Here is a 24,084-nt window from a genome sequence, read left to right on the forward strand (position 1 = left end):
TTTATGATGCTTTGCGCCGAAACGCAATAATTAAGAAAACTGTAGCTCACCCCCTGCACACTAGCAAACAGGAGTTAAACTACATTTCCCAGGATGCCTCGCAAACCAACTTCCCTCGTTGCATCGCTATGCATGTCGGACCTTATAGTTTGAGTTTGACTCTGTGAGGCCGTCTTCATTTGACCCTGTACAACTACATGATGAGGACTAGTGATTAGTGTTGATACATTAAAGAATATTCTCTGACACTCTGTGGTAAAGTTACCATCAATTTCAAAGGGTAGAAGGGCACTTCGTGGTTATTTCATAGTGCAGCATTTTGCACATGATCGGAAATATTCTCTCTTTTATTTGCTTTATATGTTCCTGTTATGAGGAATATTTGTAAATCAATTTTGGCGTTGCGCCTTGGCCTAGATTTCACCCCCTTTCCTTCTAGTTATATAACTGACAAAGGCTGCTATATGACTGTATATATTTCTGGCCCAATGTATATTCCTGCTAAGACACAACACTACCGGTTTTATATAGTTATATGTGCTTTTATTGGCACTGCATATCAAAATATTGGAATGGAAAGTTTTGAGGATTTAATAACATGAAACGGCTTCCTGTGCCTTAGCTTGTTGCCCCTGCCCCTTTGCAATATGTAGATAATAATACAAACCTTTTGTAGATATTTGTGAATTCATGTATTTAGCACCCATAAAGCACCATATACATTATAACAATTATTATTACTATTTCTAATAGGAATTTCACCACAAAACAGACACCAAGGGTTGTTAGATCAACCAAAAGTTTCTGTCTGCCTCTTCGGGTTTTCAAATATTGACCAGCTGGGGATTGTTTTGTGGGGACAGGGAAAAGCTGTGAGTCTCATCTCTTGTCCACACCAAGTCATCGAGTTGTGGACTACAATCCCCAAAATGCACTGAGATTTGTGTCACTGACCTTTGAAAGGAGAAGTAGGTAGTGAACACTACTTTCCTGGCTGTAGCTGGTAAAGGCAGAATCAACTGGCGGGACTGGGAAGCATGTCCGTCACTGCAGTGACAGAAATTCCAAAAGAAGCAACAGCACGCTGACACTCCCCCTCCCCTCCTCTTGTGACTGCTTAGGCATCATCAGCAAGAACAGAGCCAGACACTTTCGCTCACAGACGCTCTTCTGCTTCAGCAGCCTGTGCTTGTCAAAGCTGTAAGTATCCATTGTACACCTAGAGGAAGAAAAAGAGAGGTTGGTCCTTTTGATGTCTTTCACCCTCCTTGCTTACACAAAAAGATGAAGGCTTTGGAGCTTGGATGCTGAAATGCAACCAAATGCACTCATGTGCAAATCCATCATACCCTACTAAAACTCTCTGACAAGGCACAAATGATGACAAGATTTTTGACAAAGCCAAAGAGCAGCTAGATTTTGAGTGAGCTGGAGGACATTGTTGTATTATAGACAGATTAGTGACTGAAGGGGAAATTTAGGGAAGGATGGCCAAAGGGCATCCTTGCAAGAGAAGGATTTATGGTCTGTTTATCATATATAGGATCAGAGACAGTACAAAAGAATAAATTGTTTAAATACAGAAATGGGCTGGGGTGAATTGTTGGTTCTCATGGCAAGCAGATGCTGCCACCATAGACCGTATTGTTTGCTTACTGCACCCTTCCCCCTCCAGACAAAGAACAATAATATTGCTATTAAACACGTGTACTACACTTTTTAATTGTCAGAGTACTTTACAACCTTTAAATTATCCACACTTATTAGTATTGCTATAAATTTCAGCAGTTGCAGTTTTACATGTGGGGAACTGAGGCTTAAGGGAAAGTGGTGTGACAAAGGAAGCACAATCAGACCTAAACCCCAGTCTGTCAGATCAAAACCTATAGGAAACTGCAATAGGGTTGCCAAGTCCAATTCAAGAAATATCTGGGGACTTTGGGGTGGAGCCAGGAGACTTTGGGGGTGGAGCCAGGAGCAAGGTTGTGACGAGCATAACTGAACTCCAAAGGGAGTTCTGGCTGTCACATTTAAAGGAACTGCACACCTTTTAAATGCCTTCCCTCCATTGGAAATAATGAAGGATAGGGGCACCTTCTTTTGGGGCTCATAGAATTGGACTCCCTGGTTCAAACCTTTTGAAACTTGGAGGGTATTTTGGGGAGAGGTACTTGATGCCATGCTGAAAATCTGGTGCTTCTACCTCAAAAAAACAGCACCCTAGAGCTCCAGATATCTGCAGATCAATTCTCCATTATACCCTATGGGAATTGGTCTCCATAAGCAATAACGCAGTGCGCAGCAGACATTTCTCTTCCCCCCCCCTGCTTTCTGATGACCCTGAAGTGGGGGGGGGGTACCTCCAAACTGGAAGATCCCCTGCCCCCACCTGGGGATTGGCAACCTTATACTACAGCCATTCACTTACATAGGAGAAAGGGCTGTACTCAGGGACACAATAGCATGGTTTGTGAGGACAGGGGGGCAAACCTGCCTGTGCTGATACCAGTGTCTGACTCTTTGAATCCCTTTATGCCATTGAAGCCATAACAAAGAAAGTAAGTTTGCTGCAAGGGGTGGTGGCAGCTAATTTGGTATGTTCCCTGTAGCTGGGATTAGAGGCAGCTTTTGTTTCCCTCATCTGTGTTGCTCAGAACAGCCAATTTGCTTTGTGTTGGAAGCCACTGAGAACCAAGCCTGCTTCATCTGTGTGGTTTCTGTGCTACTGCTGAAGTCCAGCATAAAGTCAGAACCCAATATATGCATGACTTAGCAGGCTTCAGTCCTATGAAGGACTAGGCCATAAGTGGGCATGTGTAGGATCAAACTATTTGACTCAGCAGCTTTATAAAGAGAATCATGGGCATAAACTGAGGGAGGGTTTGCAGTGGGGCTCAGGGCTGTCAGGCCTGTCAGGATTGCATAAGTTTCTAGGAGGAACAGGGCTGGTTTTGTTTGCTTGCTTTTGTAAAGATAAGAGGGGGAGGATAATACCTCCAAAATCTTGGGACTTCCAGGGTACGTCGCCTTGATCTCAGCAGGGTCCGTGGGTTCTCCTGCCTGCGGCCTCTCTGAATCAAGCGGGTGGAGAGGTGCCACGGATATGACACCCCCAAAGAAGCCCTGAAGGGGTCTCCTTTTGGCATGGGGCTTTTACAGCAAGACAGGGGCGCAACGGCAGTTGTTCCTGTACTCTCTGTATGCCCCGAAGCTCCCTCCATCGTGATTGCCATTACAGCAGTAAGAGGTGAACGCCCGATTGCTTGCTTCTCTTCAATAAGCTTTTGATCTATTGCTTCGCTACTCAAGCATGACAATTCTACGTAGCAAGTAAGTGTGCTTTCAATGCCAATGGCTAATGGGTCGTTTTACATTTCAATAAACGGGCAGTTCAAAGGAAGGGAAAGAGGTCGATACCTCCAATTTCCCTGTGAATGAGGCCTCGAAAAGCTAAAGAACATCTTTATTGGAAATAATTTGAATTAACCTGAATATGGATACTTAAATTGACCCAGATTTTAATTGGATATTTGTTATAGAGACTATTATTTGGCTGCAATACAATCTGAACAAAATGAGATACTTGTTAGAGGGATTTCTCCTTGTCGTCTGATTGAAATTAACACACTAACACTCAAAATTCCAGTTGGAGGAGATTGGGAAGGACGGACTATCTGGGACTCTGAGCTACTTTTCAACTTGGATTAATAGACTGAGTTTGCTGACAGAGAAAAATGGCTTTGCTAAGCAAAATCTTCCACAAAAAGGATATTTTAAGCAGTTTGAATTCTCTGAAGCAGGATCTTGGTTTATTGACAGAGTTGGTTAAGAAACAAATGGGAGCTTTTGTGCTGAAAGCGAGCGAAATCTCAAATCTACATGAGCAGAGTGCTAAAGAGAACCCGGTGATGTCTGTGGAATTGAAATGGGAGAGCGACTCGTTGGGAAATGAAGAAAAGAAAATCAAAATGGAGCCCTATGCCGTAGTTAAAAAAGAAGACCGGAAATGGAGATTGACTGAAGTTATGTCGAGAGGAACAAAGGCTGTGGAATTTTTCCCACTTTCTTCGAGAGGAATGACTGCATTAAGGAGCAAAAAGGTGCATTTTAACCAGAAAATCATGATGTGGAAATCCTTCAGAAAGAAGAGCTTCCTGAACTAGATCTCTCTCTGTGGATAGTTGGATATGGACTTTGCAAGAAAACCTGATATGTGATATTAGAAGGCTAAGTGAGATTTTTTTTTCTTGTTTTGGGCTATAATAAGTTGTCTTGTCTAGAATAGTATGGACATAAAAGCTAAAGGACTAAAAAGTTTTTGAAAAGAATTTTATGTAAAAATAGTTAACCTAGATCAACTTCTAAGAAGGCAGACAGCATAATTATTTGGTAAACTTGTCTTTAACAGATAATGATATTAGCTTTTTATGTTTGCTATCGATATGGATAATCCTACAAGTTAGTCTATAATTGTTAAGAATGTAGACATCATAATTATTTTTTAAATTAGTAAATCTTTTTCTAATATGTTTGTTTGAAGAAATTGTCTATAATAAGATAGATAAATTATTGTGTTCTGTTTCTAGCCTGTTAAGGATAAAGATATTGGTCTCAGACTGTATTAAGGAGAGAGAAGGTGCATTTTAGTTATAAATCAGGAGATAGATTTCTTTTTAGCAAGAAGGGTCTCTTGAAATGTCTCTATCTTTGTGGGTAGTTGGGTATGGAACTCTCAATAAGAACAGGTATGTGACTTTTATTTTTGGGTTATATTAAGTTGTTTTTTCTAGACCAATAGGGATATAAGAGTTGGATTAATTGTTAAAAAGGCAGACAGCACAGTTATTTTGTAATCTGGCAGATTTGCCTTTAATACGCTCCCCTGGAGAAACTGTTTATATTGAGATAGACAAAATACTATGTTGCATTTTTTTTAGCTTCTTAAGGATAAAGATATGAATTTTATGTGCTTATGTTAATGAGGATATTGTTAAACTAACAAACTAGTCTATGTTTTCAACATGGTTAAGCTAAATCAGCCAGTTCCGTGTTGAGATTGCTCTGACTTTTTTATACTTATTTGTGTTGAAGAAGAATCGTTTAGACTTGTATTGCAAGTAATAGTTCAGTAAAAATGTTTTATAATGAAAGATAAAGATGGTAAAATACATGGAGAACTCTATACTTGCAGGTAGAACGAATTGGGTATTTAATTTGGAGATAGAATTATAACTGATATATTTGTACTTTTCTTTTTTTCTGATATGCCATTACCCCCTTTTATGTATCTATGCTTATGCTTCTTCTTTTTGTAGTTAAAATCAATAACAATTATAAAACTAAAAAAAAATAAATACCCCCAAAATCTTGTTGGTCTCTAAGGTACTACTAGACTTGATTTTAGCTGTTCTATTGCAGACCAAAATGGCTACCCTCTGAAATGATCTGATGTCAGCAGGGCTTTTGAGTAGAAATGCACAGGAATGCAGTTCCTGCTGGCTTGGTGTCTGGGGGTGTGGTCTAATATGCAAATGAGTTTCTGCTGGACTTTTTCTACAAAAATCCCTCTGTGAAATAATGATGACATCCAGGGTTGTGGCCTTATATGCAAATAAGTTCCTGCTGGGTTTTTTCTATCAAAAAGCCCTGTGTACTACTAGAATAACAAAGACTTGCTTTTCACTGTTCTCTACCAGCTATACCTTGCCCAGGACCAATTCAGAAGCAATGAGTTTTTTCCCCTTAAGTTTGAAGATATTCTATACAGGACGTTTTTGAGCAGGAATACACAGGAATGCAGTTCCGGCTGGCTTGGCATCAGGGGGTGTGGCCTAATATGCAAATAAATTCCTGCTGAGCTTTTTCTACCAAAAAAGCCCTAATTCTATATAAAACATAATTTATTTATAACTTGCTTTTGAGGACTGAAAGTGGCTCACAACAACCCTGTGAGGTAGGTTAGGGTGAGAAAGAATGGCCCAATGTTACCTAGTGAGCTTCCACAGCAAAGTGGAGATTTGAACCTAAATATCTCTGACACTATTGTCCCATAAAATGATAACATTTCACAGTGAATCCACATTGGCTACAGAACATCCAACAGCAAGCTGTGCACTGGTACATGGTATGTGCATCTTTGTGTTCATGCATGTGCCTTCAGATGCAACATCCTACTGACTGATATTCAGAGACCATGGGAAAGGGGTTAGAATCTGAAAAATGGCAGCTCTAGAAATTCTTATGAACATACATTTTAATGCATTCTCAGGCTTTTCCCTGAAGGCAAATAAGGATAATGATTTATCAGGAATCCCTATCTGAAAATTAGGTTTGTCTCAGGTAAATAGGACTGCTACATTGTTGTTTATCCTGGTGGCCTGATATCCATGCACTTAGATAAACTGCTGTCAGCTTCCATTGAAGCATCTGTCACTATTGCTGGCCAATTTCTCAAGGCTTGAAAGACTTCCTTGGTCATATTCCTCTGAACATTTCTCTAATCTGCTTAGCAGTGGCTTTAACGTATGGTCTGTTTGGAAGCTACTCTACTTTAGTATAACTTTCTCATTTGTAAACTGAAGTTTAAGTGATAGTAAATTTACTACATTTTCCTGGTGTTTACGACAGAGAGGAGACTATTCTGTCCCTGAAGGAAAAAACAGCCACTCAGCTGAGACTATGGGAGTGTTGCTCCAGCAGCCAGTCTTCTTTCAGAAGGGGATAGGAATCTGGAGAGAAGCCCAGCAGGACTTTTAATTCACTCAGCCTCAGGGATAGTGCAATAGGAGTTCAGCTCTGCCTCAGGGAGATTGGTGATTTTCTGGGTTTCCCTCAGTAAGAGCAGGCAGAAGGGTAGCTCTGCCTGGTAGCATGGCAGAGTAGATTAACTCTACCTGTGGGAGAGAATAAAGGCCTGTCTCTAGTGATGAGACAGTGATGAGCAGACCCATACCATTTAGACTGACTCTTGGAGTTGGAAAAGGGCAGGCTAGTGTGGAGGGAATCCTCTTTGTGTGTAAGGAGCCAACCTAGTGGCTAGTCAGTGAAAGCCTTTTTGTGCCTGAAAGCATTAAAGGGAATTCATATCATGCTCTGAAGCTATAACTGGCTTAAATTTATGTGTCTCAGCCAGGTTTCTCCTTTGACTATCTGGAAACCTCTGCTGCTGATCTGTTCTTTAAACCAACCTATAAATAAATACATCTTCTTTGTTACTTACAGCTACTCCTGCCACAGTGATCTCCATCTTCCACTTGTTTGCCACAAAATGTACCTCATGGCAGCGAATCCAAAGACTTTACACTTGCCACCCTAAGAACATCTTGTAACTGAGAGGAAGATTTATAGTTCAAAACAAATGTGGTCTCCCCACAACATAAGATGTTGTGTGGATCCCCTCAGTTGGTAGAAAGGGCCTGTCATAGTGTTGTTTTTACAGCAGTGATCTCTATTGAATAAGTAATAAGTAATACTGTACATTTCTGAAGTGGGTCTGAGTCCTCACATAAGTATGCCTTGAAGAAATTCTGATGGACTGTCGCTCAGGCCAGGGATGTACAAGAGTTATGCTAGAATGGACTATTGCAATGTGTTTTACTTGGAGCTACCCCTGAAGAATGTTTGGAAGCTGCAGCTAGACGGCTGATCAGAAGCATATGACCCTGATACTACAGCAATTACACTGGCTACCAATCTAGTCCTGAGCTCAACTCATGGTGTTGGCTTTGTCCTTTAAAGCCCTACATTGATTAGGTCAGGGACTCCAGGGTATCTGAAGGACCATCTTCTTCCATACATTCCTTTTCAGGAATGAAGATTGTAGGGAGATGTCATCCTGACTTTCCCATCAATCAAAGAAGCTCACTTGGTGTCAGCTCCACAATTTATGGAACAACCTCCCCAGGGAGGTATATCTGGCCCCCTCGCTGTTGATCATCAGGAGACTGATTTTGGCATGATTATAATTTTATTTATTTTGTAAGCCATCTTGTGTTCTCCAAGGGAGAGGAGTGGCTATTAAATGTTTTAAATAAATAAATAAAGGCTAGCAGTTTTTTTGCTTGCATGTAGGTCCCCATTGGCTTCCAAGAAATGGCTGCTGACGTTCACAAGAAGGGTAGAGATGTGTCCAATGGGTCATTGGTCCCAAAGGAGGGGCAGCATGCTGAGAGATCAGAGAGTCCTACACCAGGGCTGGCTCAGGGAACAGAACCAGGTAAGCAGAGGCTTGAACAGTGATTAAAGCATTTGATGCAGAGAGGGATTATTATAGCTCTCTTATTTTTGAATGACACTGAGATCTCCTTGCCTATGCCACTAGCCATCTGAATTGATATCAAAGGTGAGTAGAAAGAACTCCAGTCCAGGTGTTTACAGAAGGACAAGCTGGCCATAAGCAATTATTCTTTTTAAAAATCCACAAAGATAACCCATGCTAATGTTATATTTCCACATATATCCCTCCATGGGCATCATTCAAGAAGATGTCATGTGGAGAAGTCATATCCCACATCTCATTGTACTTTTATAGTTGCATGCCAGATTTTTCTAAAGGGAGAGCTGTTTTCAGATCTTTCATTTTAGAACACATAGGTGATATGATAAATAAGCAATTGTTATTGAGCTTTGGCACATAACTGCCTGATATACCTGTAAACATCTCTTGACATTTATTAACTTTATTTATAGCTTGCCTTTCTCTGTGAGACTCAAAGTGGTTTACAGAATATCAAACAATGCAATCAGACAGCATAAGATGACCAACAACAGTGTAATAAGACTAGAATTACAGAATTAGGAAAATGCAACCAAAGAAACTGTCTAAGGCGGGGTGTCAAACGTGGTCCGGAATCAGGCCCCCAGAGGGCTCATATCAAGCCCATGAGCAAGTTTGTTCCCTTCTCCCTCTCGTTTCCTTCTGCATCACAGCTTGCTTTGCCAGGCTTGCTCAATTGCTCAGGAGCTACAGAGAGAGAGAGAGAGAGAGATAAATTTATTGTCATTGTTCTCAACAAAAAGAGAGCAACGAAATGAGGTGCTCTTCCACAAAACATACCAACACATCAAACACACATATTCATATTCATACCATTTAAATACATCTAAAACCATTTAAACCATTTAAATACATCTAAAACAGATAAACATTCATAAGACCATTTAAACCATTTAAATATATCTAAAACAGATAATCCTTCATAACCTTGCATTTAGCCTAACCACAGCACTTGGATAGAAACTGTCCTTAAATCTGTTTGTCCTAGCCTTCAACACTCTATATTGTCTACCTGACGGTAAGATCTCAAATAGCAAATGGCCCAGATGTGAAGGGTCCCTTAGGATCATTTGTATCTTCCTTTTACATCCCATATTATACAGATCCACCAATGAGGGGAGAGAACATCCACAAATCTTTTGTGCTCTTCTCGTCACTCTTTGGAGCAAAGCCTCTATTGGAGCAAAGCCTCTTTGGAGCAAAGCCTCTATTTTCTCCATTGGCTGAGTCTCCTCCCTTGGGTTGCTATCTCTATCACACAGCAGAGCTACTGAGCCAAGCCTCTCTTCCTTCTATTGGCTGAGACTCCTTGTCCCCTGGGGAGGAAGGGAAAGAGCCAGGGCTTCCTTTGCCCAGTTCCCTCAATCACACAGGATACAAAGCACCTTTAAGACCAACAAAGTTTTATTCAAAGTATCAGCATTCTGCCTTGCTAAAGAGAGAGGGAGAGGGAGTTTTGTTGGCTTGTTATGCCAGGGCTTTCTTGGGTGCAACTGGGTTTGCCTCCCCATTTTCACTGTATTCATGCCTTCATAATCCAGTCTTTTTCAGTAGGAAAGAAATGTGACCTATTTAGATGAGGAAGCTGGGTTTTCAGGTAGCCGGCTCGAGGTTGACTCAGCCTTCCATCCTTCTGAGGTCGGTAAAATGAGTACCCAGCTTGCTGGGGGGGAAGTGTATGACTGGGGAAGGCAATGGCAAACCACCCCGTAAAAGAAAAGTCTGCTGTGAAAATGCTGTGAAAGCAACATCACCCCAGAGTCGGAAACGACTGGTGCTTGCACAGGGAACCTTTCCTTTCCTTTAAACCCTTTAATTGTGTTTTGCTATGTCCATTATAAAGTTTATATCTCTGCTACCTGACTTTACATTTTATGACACATGTGGCCTGGCCAGGTCTCTTTCATGTCAGATCTGGCCCACATATGAGTTTGACACCCCTGGTCTAAGGCATGACATACCACAATTTACATACTGGGATTACAGAGGTAGAAAAGGCATGACATACCACAATTTGCATACTAGGATTACAGAGGGAGAAAATGCAATGAAAGCAGTATGATACCCCCAATAATCATTGCAGTAGACATATGCTAGGGCCCTATGATCAGATGCCATTTCTTAAAGAGATGAACTTCTTTCCTCCAGCCATCAGTGATAGTCCCAGCATGGATTAGGGAGGATCTGTGGCTCAGTGATAGAGCATCTGCTTGGCAGGCAGAAGGTTCCAGGTTCAATCCCCCACATCTCCATTTAGAAGGACCAGGTAGGAGATGATGTGAAATACCTCCATCTGAGACGCTGGAGAACTGCTGCCAGTGTGAGTAGACAGTATTGACTTTGATGGACCAATGGTCTGACTCAGTCTAAAGCAGTTTCTTGTGTTCATAATACACATTGTCATAAAAGCAGGCTTCTATCATTCATTATCATGAAGAAACTGGGCACACTTAAATTGGGCCTTATTTCCAAACATCATGTACCTTATATTATGCTAGCTATGGCCGATGTAATATTCCCTGTCCAGAGTGAAGAGAAGCCATAAACAGAGTTAATAAACTTCTGCATTGCACCGGAAAATAATAGATAATTCAGAGCAGGATATATACTAATAATTCTGATTAAAGGAACAGCATAACTTCATGAGAAGTGTTTATGGAAGAGGTCAGTTTGGGGAGTCTAATATACAGCCCACATCTTGTCTAGTTTTTTTCTGAAGTAAATTCCACTCTGACCAATGGCTCTTAGGGCCAAGCTGGAAGAGAGCCAGGTGAATATGTTTAGGTGGAACAGGTCCTATTTTTGGTCCCAAAAGATTGGGGGGGGGGTGCTTTGCAGGGTCTCCTTTGCAGGCTCATTCATATCAGAGGTTGTCATAATTCAAGTATCCTAGGCCCAAGTGGCTTAGAATTTCTGTCATAATATAGCTTTGAGTGCATTTCAAAGTTTTTCAGTTCACTCTATTCTTTGTAGCTTTGTCTAACGTCCATCTCTGGTCTGAGGGTGAATATCTGTTCTGCCTTGTTGTTTATAAGGAGCAAGCCAGGAAGGAGCAATGTTTGTTCATGCTCAGTCCTATGAAGACCTGACAAGCACAGACAATCCAGATGCAACACTTCAGGCACAAGGTGGGGGGGAAGATGCCCAGTCTGACCAGACAAAAATAGAAGAAATCAGCAAGGACTTCAGCGAACTGAGCACACAACTCACTGGCATAGCACTGGATTTGGAAGAAGAGATGAGGCAAAGCAAAGAGGACAAGCTGGACCTCTCACCACAGGCTTCACGCCGGGACTCTGTCCTCTCAGGGAAGGAGGACGAGGATGTAACCATGGAAGCCTGGCGCATGCATCAGAAACATGTATTCGTTCTAAGCGAGGCAGGCAAGCCAGTATACTCCCGATATGGGTCTGAAGAAGCCCTGTCCAGCACCATGGGGGTGATGATGGCGTTAGTATCCTTTGTAGAAGCACAGAAGAATGCAATTAGGTCTATCCATGCAGGTGATTGTTTTCATACTGACAGGGCTTCTTGTTATTAGTTTGGCTGTACTATCAGAAAGGAGAACTGGGAAAGAGATTCTCCGATAGCTGGTGAAGTTTCATGTCAGACTAGGAGCAATAGACAGTGTAATGTCGTAGTTAGAGTGCTGGACAAGGACAGGTCCCCAGTTTGGTGCCCATGGATGCCATGAGCCAGCCCAACACCTTTCCTGGCACCTGCCCCCAATGCTTTTATAAAGTGGGTGGGGTCAATTGAGGCTTCTGACTAGCCACTGGAGATCTGATAAGCTGAAGAGGTCTTTTTAAATGTTGCTTATGCAGCAGCTGCCACCACAACACAAGGCTCTTCACTGCATGACTGTAAGGCCATATCCCTCAACTTGCTAGTAAGTCCTATTAAACAAAGTTGGGCTTATTTCAGAGTAAAAATGTTTTTGTTTGGACTGTAAGCAGGGTGTCATGACACAGGGCTTTTTTTGTAGAAAAAGCCCGGCAAGAACTCATTTTCATATTAGGCCACACCCCCTGACATTACCATTGTTTCGCACAGGGCTTTTTAACAGAAAAAGCCCAGCAGGAACTCATTTGCATATTGGGCCACACCCCCTGATGCCAAGCCAGCTGGAACTGCATTCCTCTGCATTTCTGCTCAAAAAAAGCGCTGACTGTAAGTCATGCTTTGCTAACCCAGCAGTACTGAATGATATTAGAAATCACTTTTGGTAGTTGCTGAATGATAGCACAAAATAACCGAGTAACCAGAATTGTATGTGTAAATTGGGCAATAGGCTGTTTCGTGTTGGCACGACAAAGCCCATAAATGTTTAGAAAGCTATCCATGAAAGGCTGTTTTTGGCCTGTACCACATTAAACGGCAGTTGGGAACTCTCAGAGTAACTTGCATTATCAAAAACTAGCGTGCCAGGGGAAAAGCTAAGGTAGAATATGCTCCCATAACTTTTGATTTTCTACATGGAGGGAGTTTCTTCTGTGGGGGAACATGAGATCACGCTCTCCCTGAAGTGCTACACCCAAGACCCTGGTTTACCAGCTCAGTGAAAACTGGGGCTTAAAGAATGGAAGGACAACTACACAAAGTAGTCACTCTTAAAGTCAGGCTGCTTTCACATGGGTGAGGATTCTCTACAGTGCTTTCATTGCCCCTGGAAATGCAGAGGCATGCATGCTGGCAATGCAGCTTCCACACAAGAGAGTTTTCAGCACACATTCCTATGTCTTTTTCTCAACTTTTTTCTTCCACACATGCTCTGCAGTAACTCTCCACAGGCTCTCAGGGGGGCTTGAGTGGTCATCGTAGCTGCTGTGGCTACACAATGGGGGGTGTTCTTTTCTTGATGCAAAGTGGTTCCATTAAAGTTTGGAATAGATTAGTGGTGATAGATTATTACAGTGGTTTAGTACTATAGCTCAATATCAATTGACTATTCAGTTATGTAGGAGGAAGAAGTTTGTGAATCCTGTTTCTTCCTGGGATTCAGATACTTGGTTGCCAATGGATTTTATGCTCCCCATTGTAGTGCTGCAAGAAAACTTGTAATATTGGAAGGTGAACAATTACCTACACCATCCCCATCCCTGCAAAGCCACTTCCTGACAGAGACTTGCAGCTTTTCTTGCATTTGCTGATGTGTTTTTTCCTCTTTCTCCCTCCCCATTCTTGCCTACTTGGCAGATGGGTACAAGGTGGTGTTTGTGCGTAGGAGCCCCCTGGTGCTGGTTGCTGTGGCTCAGACCCAGCAGTCAGAGCAAGAGATTGCTCAAGAGCTCCTTTATATCTACTATCAGATCCTCAGTCTGCTGACCTTGACCCAGCTCAATCGCATCTTCCAGCAGAAGCAGAACTATGACCTTCGGAGACTGTTGGCAGGCTCAGAGCGAATCACTGACAACTTGCTAGACTTGATGGCCACAGACCCCAGCTTCCTGATGGGGGCTGCACGTTGCCTACCTATGGCTTCTGGAGTCAGGGATATTGTGAGCACCTGCCTCCAGCAAGCCAAGGCAAAAAGTCTGGTGTTTGCCATCCTGCTCGCCAAGAACCAGCTGGTGTCGCTGGTGAGAAAAAAGGACCAGTTCCTGCATCCAATTGATCTCCACTTGCTCTTCAATCTAATCAGTTCATCCTCCTCATTTAGAGAAGGAGAAGCCTGGACTCCAATCTGCCTCCCCAAGTTCAACTCCAGCGGTTTCTTCAGTGCCCACATTTCCTACCTGGAGCAAGATACAGACTTGTGCCTTCTCTTGATCTCCACTGACCGTGAAGACTTCTTTACTGTGTCTGACTGCAAGCGCAGGTTCCAAGAACGTCTGAAGAAGCGTGGTGTTTATCATGCCCTCTTGGAGGCCCTGCGCACACCTTTCTACAGTGTCTCCCAGGTGGGAATCCCATATCTCAGACACTTCATCTACAAATCTAAGAGTTCGGGACTCTTCACCAGGTGAGAATCTGTTCCAGGCAGCATCTCCATCAGCTCATAAATATTGCTAAGAGCAAAGATAGAAGGCATTGACATCATCTGTTTTCTGTGGTCAGAGTAGTCAGTGTGGCCAGGTTGACACCTAGGGTAAGTCAGGACTTGCCATGAAGGCATCACACTGCTACAGACTTAGAGAGAGAGAGAAGAACACAATTCTGCCTTCCCCATTAGCAATATATCTGGAAAAAAGCAAATCCAACTTTTGAGTTGCAGGTCCTTGAGATATTGGGAGCCTTGCAGATGTCCCATATGACCATAAGCAAAATCAGATTTGGGGGCGGCTGGAATCTTGATCTGCATCAAGCAAATTGAAGGACTGACTCTTTAGGAATACTCATGATAGTGCTAACAGAGAACTGAACTTTGTGAATGAGTTTTTGAGACTTTATGTATGTGTGTGTAGAAGTGAATGTAAGATAGATAACTGTAATTCACTGAAGATATAATATTGGAGATTTACAGTGAATTATATATTCAAGGAAATTAACATATGATAGTAATGAATGAGTGCATTTCACAGTGAGTTTTCTGTTTTGCAGCACCTGGAAGTTGGCCACCCTACCCAAGCGCCTGGGGATGGCACAAAATCAGACCCAGGCTTCTTTCAGCTTCTCCAGTGCTATGCTGTTCCCTGTGCCCCAGCTGAGCGCTTCAGTCAAAATCACCTTAAGACATGGGGGAGTTTGTTCTCTATTGTAGTGTGGCAGTGGCACTATCAAGAATGGCACTATCTCATGTTGCTGGCTTGATTCCAGAGTTGTTCCAAATGTTAGGCAGTCTGCCATTGGATCCATAGGTCCCACTGCTGCTGAGTTCCTAGGCTTCTGCTGATCAGAAATTCTGTAGTGCCTCATAAGCAGGCACATGGAAGTCAAGATAAACCTTTTGTCCCATTCCAGTTAAAAACAATCAGCATTGCAGAAGTGATTTGTAGTGGCCCACTATGGCCCAATGATGAGAGATGGCAGTATTTAGAAGATTATCCTTTTTATCCAGCTTCCTCCTTTCCTCCGGGATGAACCAAACAAATTGGATGTCATAAATAAAACAGAGTACACTGCAGACTCAGCTGAAGGAACATCTGCACAGCAATCATGCAGCATGTCTGATCTCTTCAGCCAATGAGTACCATGGGTCTTATGCTGGTCCCCAGTCAGCTTTCTCAGCTCCCAATTCCTAACTAAGACCTTAATTGAATCCATTTTTAAGTGAAATTTAAGCCCTCATAACTATAGGTTTTGCTTCCACTGCAGCTCACCTGGCAGTTATGACTTAGCATATTCAATAGTTCTAATTTCTGTCCTAAGAAGAAAAGCTGTTCTGCATTCATTTATATTCATGACAAGGGGCATAACCAATGGTGACTTTGTTTTTTCCAGCCCAGAAATTGAGGCTCCCTACATCACTGAGAAGGAAAAGGAGAGACTGCTGGGATTGTATCAGTACTTACATAGCCGTGCCCACAATTCTTCCCGCCCTCTAACAAACATCTATTACACTGGCTGTCATGAAAACCTCCTGGCTTGGGTAAGAGTTACACTTCCTTGTTACTGCTGTTGCTGTGACTGACAGTCAAAGGATAAAACCTAAAACCAGAAAAAATGCTGAGAGACCCAAGAATTGATCTCCCAAGCATTACATTACAGCTGGAATGGGGGGAGGGGGCGTATCAAACTGGGGCCACAGCAGTGGAGAGAAGAGTTTAACTCTTCTACCTCACCCCACCCTGTCACCATTTTCCCAGCCATGAACACCCCCCCTAGAGTTGCTATTTGGCCTGTTCAGGGAAAAATACAAGCAATATACCAGCAACTTATATATGTATGTGAATACATGTATTTATTTATTTAATTTATAGTCTACCTTTGTCCTTGACACTCAAGTTAGGACTACAATTAAAAACAACATTGCACTAAAAATACAGTATAACATAGTAAAGAAACTGTAGCAGTGAAACATTCTATTATGTATAATCAATAGTGTAGGAAAGCCAGATTACAAAAGTAGTGTAGTAAACACACTATAATATATAAAATGAAGACTATTTTAAATTCCATGGACATTAGCTATGGCATTTTATTAAAACGCCCTATTGAACTATTCTCCTTTATACATTCTGCAAACAATAAGAGCCTGGTGCCTTCCTGAACTTCTCAGGCAGGACATTCCACAAAGTCAAAGTGTGTTCAGTTTTGGGCACCACAATTTATTAAGGATATAGATAAGCTGGAATGTGTCCAGGGGAAGGCAATAAAGATGGTGAGGGGCCTGGAGACTTAATCCTATGAGGAAAGTTTGAAGGAGCTAGGTATGTTTAGCCTGGGGAGGAGACTGAGTGGTGATTACTTGAAGGGCTGTCATACATAGGTTGGTATGGAGTTGTTTTCTGTGGGCCCAGAAGGCTGGATCAGTGTCAAAAGGTTGAAATTAAACCAAAATAGTTTCCATTTCAACATTAAGTTCAACATTAAGAAGAACTTCCTGACAGAGCAGATCTTCAGTGGAACAGGCTTCCTCGGGAGGTGGTGGGCTCTCCTTCTTTGGAGGTTTTTAAGCAGAGGCTAGATGGCCATCTGACAGCAATGCTGATTCTGTGAATTTAGGCAGATCATGAGAAGGAGGCTCGGCTTTTTTTGTAGAAAAAAGGCCACACCCCTGATGTCACCATTGTTTCACACAGGGCTGTTTTGTAGAAAAAGCCCAGCAGGAACTGATTTGCATATTAGGCCATACCCCCTGACACTGAGCCAGGTGGAACTGCATTCCTGTGTGTTCCTGCTCAAAAAAAGCCCTGGAAGGAGGGCAGGAAGGGTTGGATCGGAGCTTAATTCTCATGACCCTTTCTTACATGCCCAGGGAAATGCTGTTTGCCACCTTGGGGTCAGGTGGCAATTTTTCTCCAGGGCAGTTTTGCCAGGGATCCTGGAGAGGGAGTTTTTTGGCCATCTTCTGGGTTTGGAGCAGGGTCACTGGGTGTATGTGTAAGGGGGAGGTACTTGTGAATTTCCTACATTGTGCAGGGGATTGGACTGAATGACCCTGGAGATCCAATCCAGCTCTGATTCTGTTACCATGACATTTCACCCTGACAATTCCTGACAGAAACCAAGGCTTGAAGGCTGACAACACTGTGGTAGTTGCCTAGCAACAGCCATTGTAGGCATTGATTTCTTAAAGCTAAAAGATCTGTTTCTATTATTTGGGGGGGGGGGATTAAACCCTTCCATGTACTTTTTTGAGATTTCAGATATTACTGCAAGCTCTTCTAGCCTATATTTTTTTTCCTGCCTCATTCTCACCTTCCTACTCACCAGCTAATCTGTCTTTATCTGTCTCCCTATATTCAGTGTTCCCTCCTGGCAGCCTCTCGCTTAGGGTTGCCAGGTCCAACTCAGGAAATGTACTCTGGGGACTTTGGGGGTGGAGCCGGGAGACTTTCGCATTCCAAATAAATAATAAAAATACAGCAGGGAGGTTAGGGTTGCCAAGTTCCAGTTGGGAGCAGAGGATCCCCTGGTTTGAGGCCCTCCCCTTGCTTCAGGGTTTTTAGAAAGTGGAGGTGGGGTTCTTGAATGTCCACTGGGCACTTCATTATACCCTATGGAGACTAGTCCCCATAGGGTATAATGGATAATTGATCCATGGGTCTCTGTTTTTTTGAGGTAGATGCATCATATTTTCAGCATAGCATCTGGTGCCTCTCTTCCAAAAAGCCCCCTCCAAGTTTCAAAAAGATTGGTTCAGGGGGTCCAATTCTATGAGTCCCAAAACAAGGTGCCTCCATCTTCCATTTTCTCTAATGAAGGGAAGGCATTTAAAATGAGTGCAGGCCCTTTAATTGTGATGGCCAGAACAACCTTTGGAGTTCAGTCATTCTTGTCACAACCTTGCTCCTAGCTCCACCCCCAAAGTCCCCAAATATTTCCTGAGTCAGACCTGGCAACCCTAAGTGCAGTTCTCTTGAATACAGTCTTCATTTCTTCCTCTTTTTTGCCTTCAAAGGGTACTCCAACAGTTGCACTTCCACTAAATGAAAGTGAACATACACAGACTTACAAAGCAGCCAAAATAAACAGTTTGCAAGCCCACAGTTTTGTGATCTCACTGGAGAGTTGTTGGATGTAGCAATCAGCTTTATTTCAACCTACGTCTCCAGACTAACACAGGAAAACAGAAGTACTGAGCAGAGCAGTCTGGGAGTGGAATTTTCATTCATCCTATAATCAGATTCTAGTTAACTCTTTACTATCCCTTTGGGGTCACAAAGAGTCCGACTCGACTGTGTGACTGAACAACAACAAATCCCTTTTACTATGCAAATGACTTCTGAAACCAATGCAAAACAGAGGGACTCTCTGTCTTCCTCTCTCACATACTCACCAGGAAGAGTCACATTGCTCTGCCTGCTTCGCCCCCCCCCCAGCTTTAGTCTCACTGAGATTTAAATGCACACACACCCTGTCCAAAACTAGGGTTCCCAGCCTCCCGCTGGGGCGGGTTTCCCCCCAATTTCAGGCCTCCAATCCACTTCCACCGAACTGGCAAGCTGGGGAGCCCCACCCCCAAAGTGCACCAGTGCACCGTGATGTGCTGGCACAATGACATCTCCTGGAAGTGATATTATCACGCCAGGCATGTTGTGGGGGGGATACTCTAGCATTTGGAAAACACTTCCGGGTGACATCATCATGCCACACATGCTTTGTACTTGGAAGGAAAATCCCCCTGCCAAGAGCCAGGTAAGACCTGGCAACCCTATCCAAAACACAAGCAGTTTGCAAGTTTCTAAACTTGCCAAGATGGAAAGGACCTGGGGACTGGTGAGCGTGGGTGAGTCACTCAGTGTCAGCCACTGAGCGAGGTCCAGTTGTGTCACAGGAAACCTGCAAGGGCTTGCATGGGGAAACAACTTATTTCCCCCTCCCCCACTATTTCTTCTTTCCTTTCTCCTGACAACTATGATCCTCATTTTCTCCTGCTTGCTCATCTTGTTTCCATCAATCAACCTATATTTTATTTGCTCCCCATAGTCCACTATATTTATTATTTAATTACCGCATTTATACCCCACTTTCTTCCTCAATGGAAACCCAGAGCAACTGGCATCATTCTCTTCCATTTTATCTTCACAACAAGTAGCCTATGAAGTAGGCTAGGCTGAGAGTGTGTGATTGGTCCAAGGTCCCTCCATAAGTTTCCATGGCAGACTGGGGAACTGAACTTTAGTTTTCCAGATCCCAGTGTGAAACTCTAATCATTGGTTTTTGTGGGCTGGCTGTTGTTGAACAGTAGTGAGCAGCTAGGCCTGGGTGTGCCATGGAAATCATGTGTTAGCAAGTCACCCAGGTCTGGCCACAATGAGTCCTCCCTCAAAGACCAAAACAGTGCTAGAAAGGGCCCTGTCACTTCCCCTTGCCTTTTCCTGACAGAAACCAAGGCTTGAAAGCAGCTAATGCAGTTGTGATTGTATAGCGATGGCCACAGAGGGTATTTGGTTTTTAAAGCTGTAGGCTCTACTTCTATTATTTTTTTTGGGGGGGGGGGGGTTAAATCCTTTGGAATTTCTTTTAAATATTTCAGATTTTTCTTTTATAAAAAATATCTGTTTGTCTGTTCACGACTTCAGACCCTGGATTTAAGTATCAATAGATTTGGCAACATTAGATATAGATATAGTGAGAATTAGATATGGTGATGGTACACATACTCCACCCAGCTCCCAATACTAAGCTATGGCATCCCCTACCAGTTGAGTTTCTGACTTGTTTTCAAGGGAAGACCCATGCAGATTGTGTTACAACAATCTAACCACAATGTGCTGTAACAAACTGTTTCATACTTGTACATCTGTAAAATAAGCTCATCAGGATAATTTTTTTTGTACAAAGTACCATGTTGTTTAGGAAGTAAATGAATTACAATCTTAACAGGATTGCTTTCTCTTGGTGAAAGAGCACACAAAGATTAGAGCGACACAGAATTATCCATCAGATCACTATTTCAATTACATATTCTCTTTCCAACAGTGGCTGAAGAACCAATGGAAATATTACTTCTCTCTCTCTCTCTTTCTCTCCTACTCAGCACAGCAATAGCTCTTTAAGGGCAATAAAATGGGAAGCTGGGTCTGCTTTAATTGTAGGCCTTAATGAAATCTTCTAATTTCCTTTCTCCAGGTGACTAATGCCTTTGAGCTCTATGTGTGCTTCAGCCCCTTGGGGACCAAAGCAGCAGCTGTCAGTGCTGTCCACAAGCTTATGAGGTGGATCCGCAAGGAAGAGGACCGGCTTTTTATATTAACCCCACAGACATACTGAACATGGTGCTATGGCCTATGCAGCCTGACCGGTGGTTGCTGAGCTCATGCTTCTGGGAGCCAGCAAGTGACCTAGAGAGATGCATTCACCCCACTGGTGTGCCAAAACACACACACACTTTCTCTCTTTCTCAGACAGAATCTCTCCCCAGCCACAAATGTGAAGAGAAAAAGAAGTAGGCAGCAGAGCTCTCTAACCATCTGGAACCTGTGGAATGGAGACTTGTATCTGAATTCATAGCAGATTTTCAGCCTCATGTCTGCTCTGTCTGGAACTGTAGCACAGACCTCAGGTGGGAAAGGAACAGAGCTAATGCACTTTATCCAAAATAACAAAGGGCCTGACAAAAAGACATTCATCTAAATTTTAAAGGAAACAATGTAAATTTGATTTACTGGAGGACAGAATGGTTTAGACCTTTCAGAGAGCACTTCCACACTTCCTTCTTTTCTTAAACCACCCTTTCCTTGGATCATTAATTTTTTTAAAAACATATGACTAAATAGCCTGTACAGGCTTTGCTATACATTTGATTTTTTGCAGTAACAATTATATGTAACAGGAAGGAAATTAAAACTGTTTTGACCTGTACACATGACAGTATTTGAAGACAACTCATTCTCCTGTCCAGGCACAGCAACTGCAAACTGACAGCACAGCAAAAGAGCAAGGATCTGAATACCCCTCTCTCACACACAAACACACATTCTGGGCTTTATGGACTCTTCAGTCCATCCATGATGCTGAGGGACAGAGCAATGCTATGCAGAGGAAAACAGCCATATTCCATGCCCTACAATCACAAAAATTAAAAAAGAAATCTGAAAGAAGAGTGGACATCATAGTAAAATAAGATGTGTGGAAGCAGAGACTCTCCCCACCCCCCGGCACCTTCTTTAACTGCATTATGATAGCAAATGTGGAGAGTTCTGTAGGAAAGCACAAGCCTTTTAAACCACTTGGATATTTTACCCAGGAAAAAAAATATTTTAAATCATACCTTGGAAAGTTGCACAGAATGCATGGACAATATTTGGTGTGCATGAGTGCAAAGAGACTTTTAAGTGTAGTTTAGATCAGGCCTAGTCCCTTCAAGTTTAGATGTGGTCTAGCAGAGAAAACTGTTTCTTGAGGCTAACCTTTCTGACCCACACACAGAGGCTATTGTACATATTCCCAAGTGTATATTCCTCTTATGCCAAACATTAGGCCAAATGACCTAACATTAGACCTAATTCTAAAAATGTGATAAACCTGTATCTGGGTTGTACTCATTCAGACTTCAGGTAACAGATCACCATGCTAAACTTCTCCACACAGAAAACAAACATACTGTGGAGAAAGCCAGTTTAGAATCCTCCTTGATGCCCAGCTTTCTATGTGAAGGGATGGTTTTTCTTGCATGTGAGATGGGCCTACCACTGAATTGACCCAGGTCAAGCACCAGTTTACCAACTCATACTAGGCCTTAGACATGGAATCTTGTAGTAGGATCTGAATATCTCAAAGTCTTGATTACCAAGTGTGTGTATGCAAACAAAAAACATGTGCATACAAGAAGCGAGGGGAAAATGATCCTCAAAGGAATAAGTCCTGCACTGTGAATGGTCAATAGCAATGTAGTTCCATTAAGCACTACGCAATATGATGAACACTAAGAAAAAAGATCCAAGTGGGTAACCATGTTGGTCTGAAGCAGTAGAACAAAGCAGGAGTCAAGTTTCACTTTTAAGACCAACAAAGTGTGCTTCTAGCACACAAAAGCTTACATTCTGAATAAAACTTTGTTGGTCTTAAAAGTACAACTTGACTCCTGATTTGTTCTACTAAGAAAAAAGGTTGTGGGTGTTACATCTTGTGAATGCTGGAAACCAAATAGCCACATGATGGCAGCAGAGAGTCATATTTGTGGTACAACTTTTTAATGGCCGGGAGCAGAGATAATTGAGATTAAAAATAAAATTAAAGCAAAAATTAACACCATTCCTAATTTTGCAACAAGCAAAATCAAATCACATCTTCTGTTACCTATGAATTTAAAATCAGAAGATCATATAGGTGTTTGAGATAATGAGATTTCCGAGGTTAGGATATTCCTGATTAACTGCTTAGTACTCACAACTTTGATTATCAATGCACTGGAACTTCCATTATTAAAATATCAAACAGACATACTGATAGCCACATTTAGCTTTGTCCTCTGTGAATCCTGTCAAACTTATGTAAATTACACTTTCATTAATCCATTATTTCAGTTTTCTAGCTAACATTGCGCCTCCCCCCCCCCTCCCTTCTTACCTACCTTTCAGGTTTATGCATGCCTTTGCTCATTTTGCCATTTGCTATCAGTGAATTCACTATGTAAAGGCAGGCAATGGCAACTCACCTCTGAAAGTCTCCTGCTTTGAAAATCCTACAGGGTCACCAAAAGTCAGCTGCGACTTAATTGCAAAACAAAACAGAAAAACATTAATTGCTTTTTAACATCTATAAAATAGTTGTCATGTTCCTTGCCTGCATATCCTGTTGTCAGTGACCAATGTATCATGTGTGTCCTCTGTAGTGCTTGCTTCAGTCTTACTCAAAGTCAGACTGTTCCAGAGATATCAGAAAGGTTTTCTGGTTCTCTCTCCTTTTAGACAATCTTTGGGGTCTCTTTTTTCCTCACCTCTTTTTGAGGAAAGAGACAGCCCTGTTATGAATAGGCCCCCCAATTTATCCTCAGAAGCTTCATCATGCCCCTCTGGAGTAGCAACCAGACCCTCCTGACATAACAGGCAGTGCTCAAGGCTGCCTGGGTACTGGACACTCCAAAGGCATCAGACCAAATGGAAAAATGCTTTAGAGACAGAACACAACACAGTCCTTTCTCTGGGAGCCCAGACCTTTTAGACATAGAATCTGAGATGTGAGGACAACTGTGCCCTTCCTGTTTTCACCATTGCAGACTCTTTTCCATCACTCCATATCATTAAATGGAAAAAGAAGTCTGTCCCTCCAGAAAAGGAAAAGGGGCTGCAATCAGAAAAAAACAACCGCTCTTCATGGGGAAGCACATCCTCCCCCCTCCACCTGCTGTTACCATGTATAAAATCAAATAAGCCTCAGGGGGAAAGAGTCCAGTTCCTTTAACAGAGACTTAACAGGATATAATTTATCTCCATGACAGGAAAAGTTTCAACTGCCCATTTCTACATATTTAATATCTGTTAAAAGAACAGGACATTTTTATCCAGGCTTGTTGGCAACCCTATATGCCAGTGGTGGCAGCAGCAGCAAAATGTCTTTTCTCTCAGGACAGAAAAACATATCCAGGTGCAAATTAATATCTGAGAACATTATGGCTGATATCACAGCAACAGACCTAAATCCTGAGCTCTGTGGGTAAAGAGGAACAGAAGCATGATGCCTTGGAGCATCCCAAGGTAACATGGGAGGATGAGTCCTCATCAGACAAGGAGGTCCTGCCCCCAAGTCCTGCACTGGCAGGT

The 24,084-nt window shown here is 42.4% G+C and overlaps 1 protein-coding gene across 1 annotated transcript; it reads left to right on the forward strand.

The window, feature by feature from the left end:
- Positions 1 to 8,066: 8,066 nt before the first annotated feature.
- MON1A (MON1 homolog A, secretory trafficking associated) lies at positions 8,067 to 21,186 on the forward strand. The gene is made up of 5 exons (XM_060240063.1): positions 8,067 to 8,215; positions 11,311 to 11,778; positions 13,472 to 14,237; positions 15,656 to 15,803; positions 20,453 to 21,186. Exons 1-5 carry the CDS (start codon positions 8,092 to 8,094, stop codon positions 20,591 to 20,593), a joined length of 1,647 nt encoding a protein of 548 aa, XP_060096046.1. The 5' UTR covers positions 8,067 to 8,091; the 3' UTR covers positions 20,594 to 21,186.
- The last annotated feature ends 2,898 nt before the right edge of the window (positions 21,187 to 24,084 follow it).

This window comes from Heteronotia binoei, chromosome 5 (assembly GCF_032191835.1).
Source record: "Heteronotia binoei isolate CCM8104 ecotype False Entrance Well chromosome 5, APGP_CSIRO_Hbin_v1, whole genome shotgun sequence".
In the NCBI taxonomy this organism is placed as follows: Eukaryota; Metazoa; Chordata; class Lepidosauria; order Squamata; family Gekkonidae; genus Heteronotia; species Heteronotia binoei.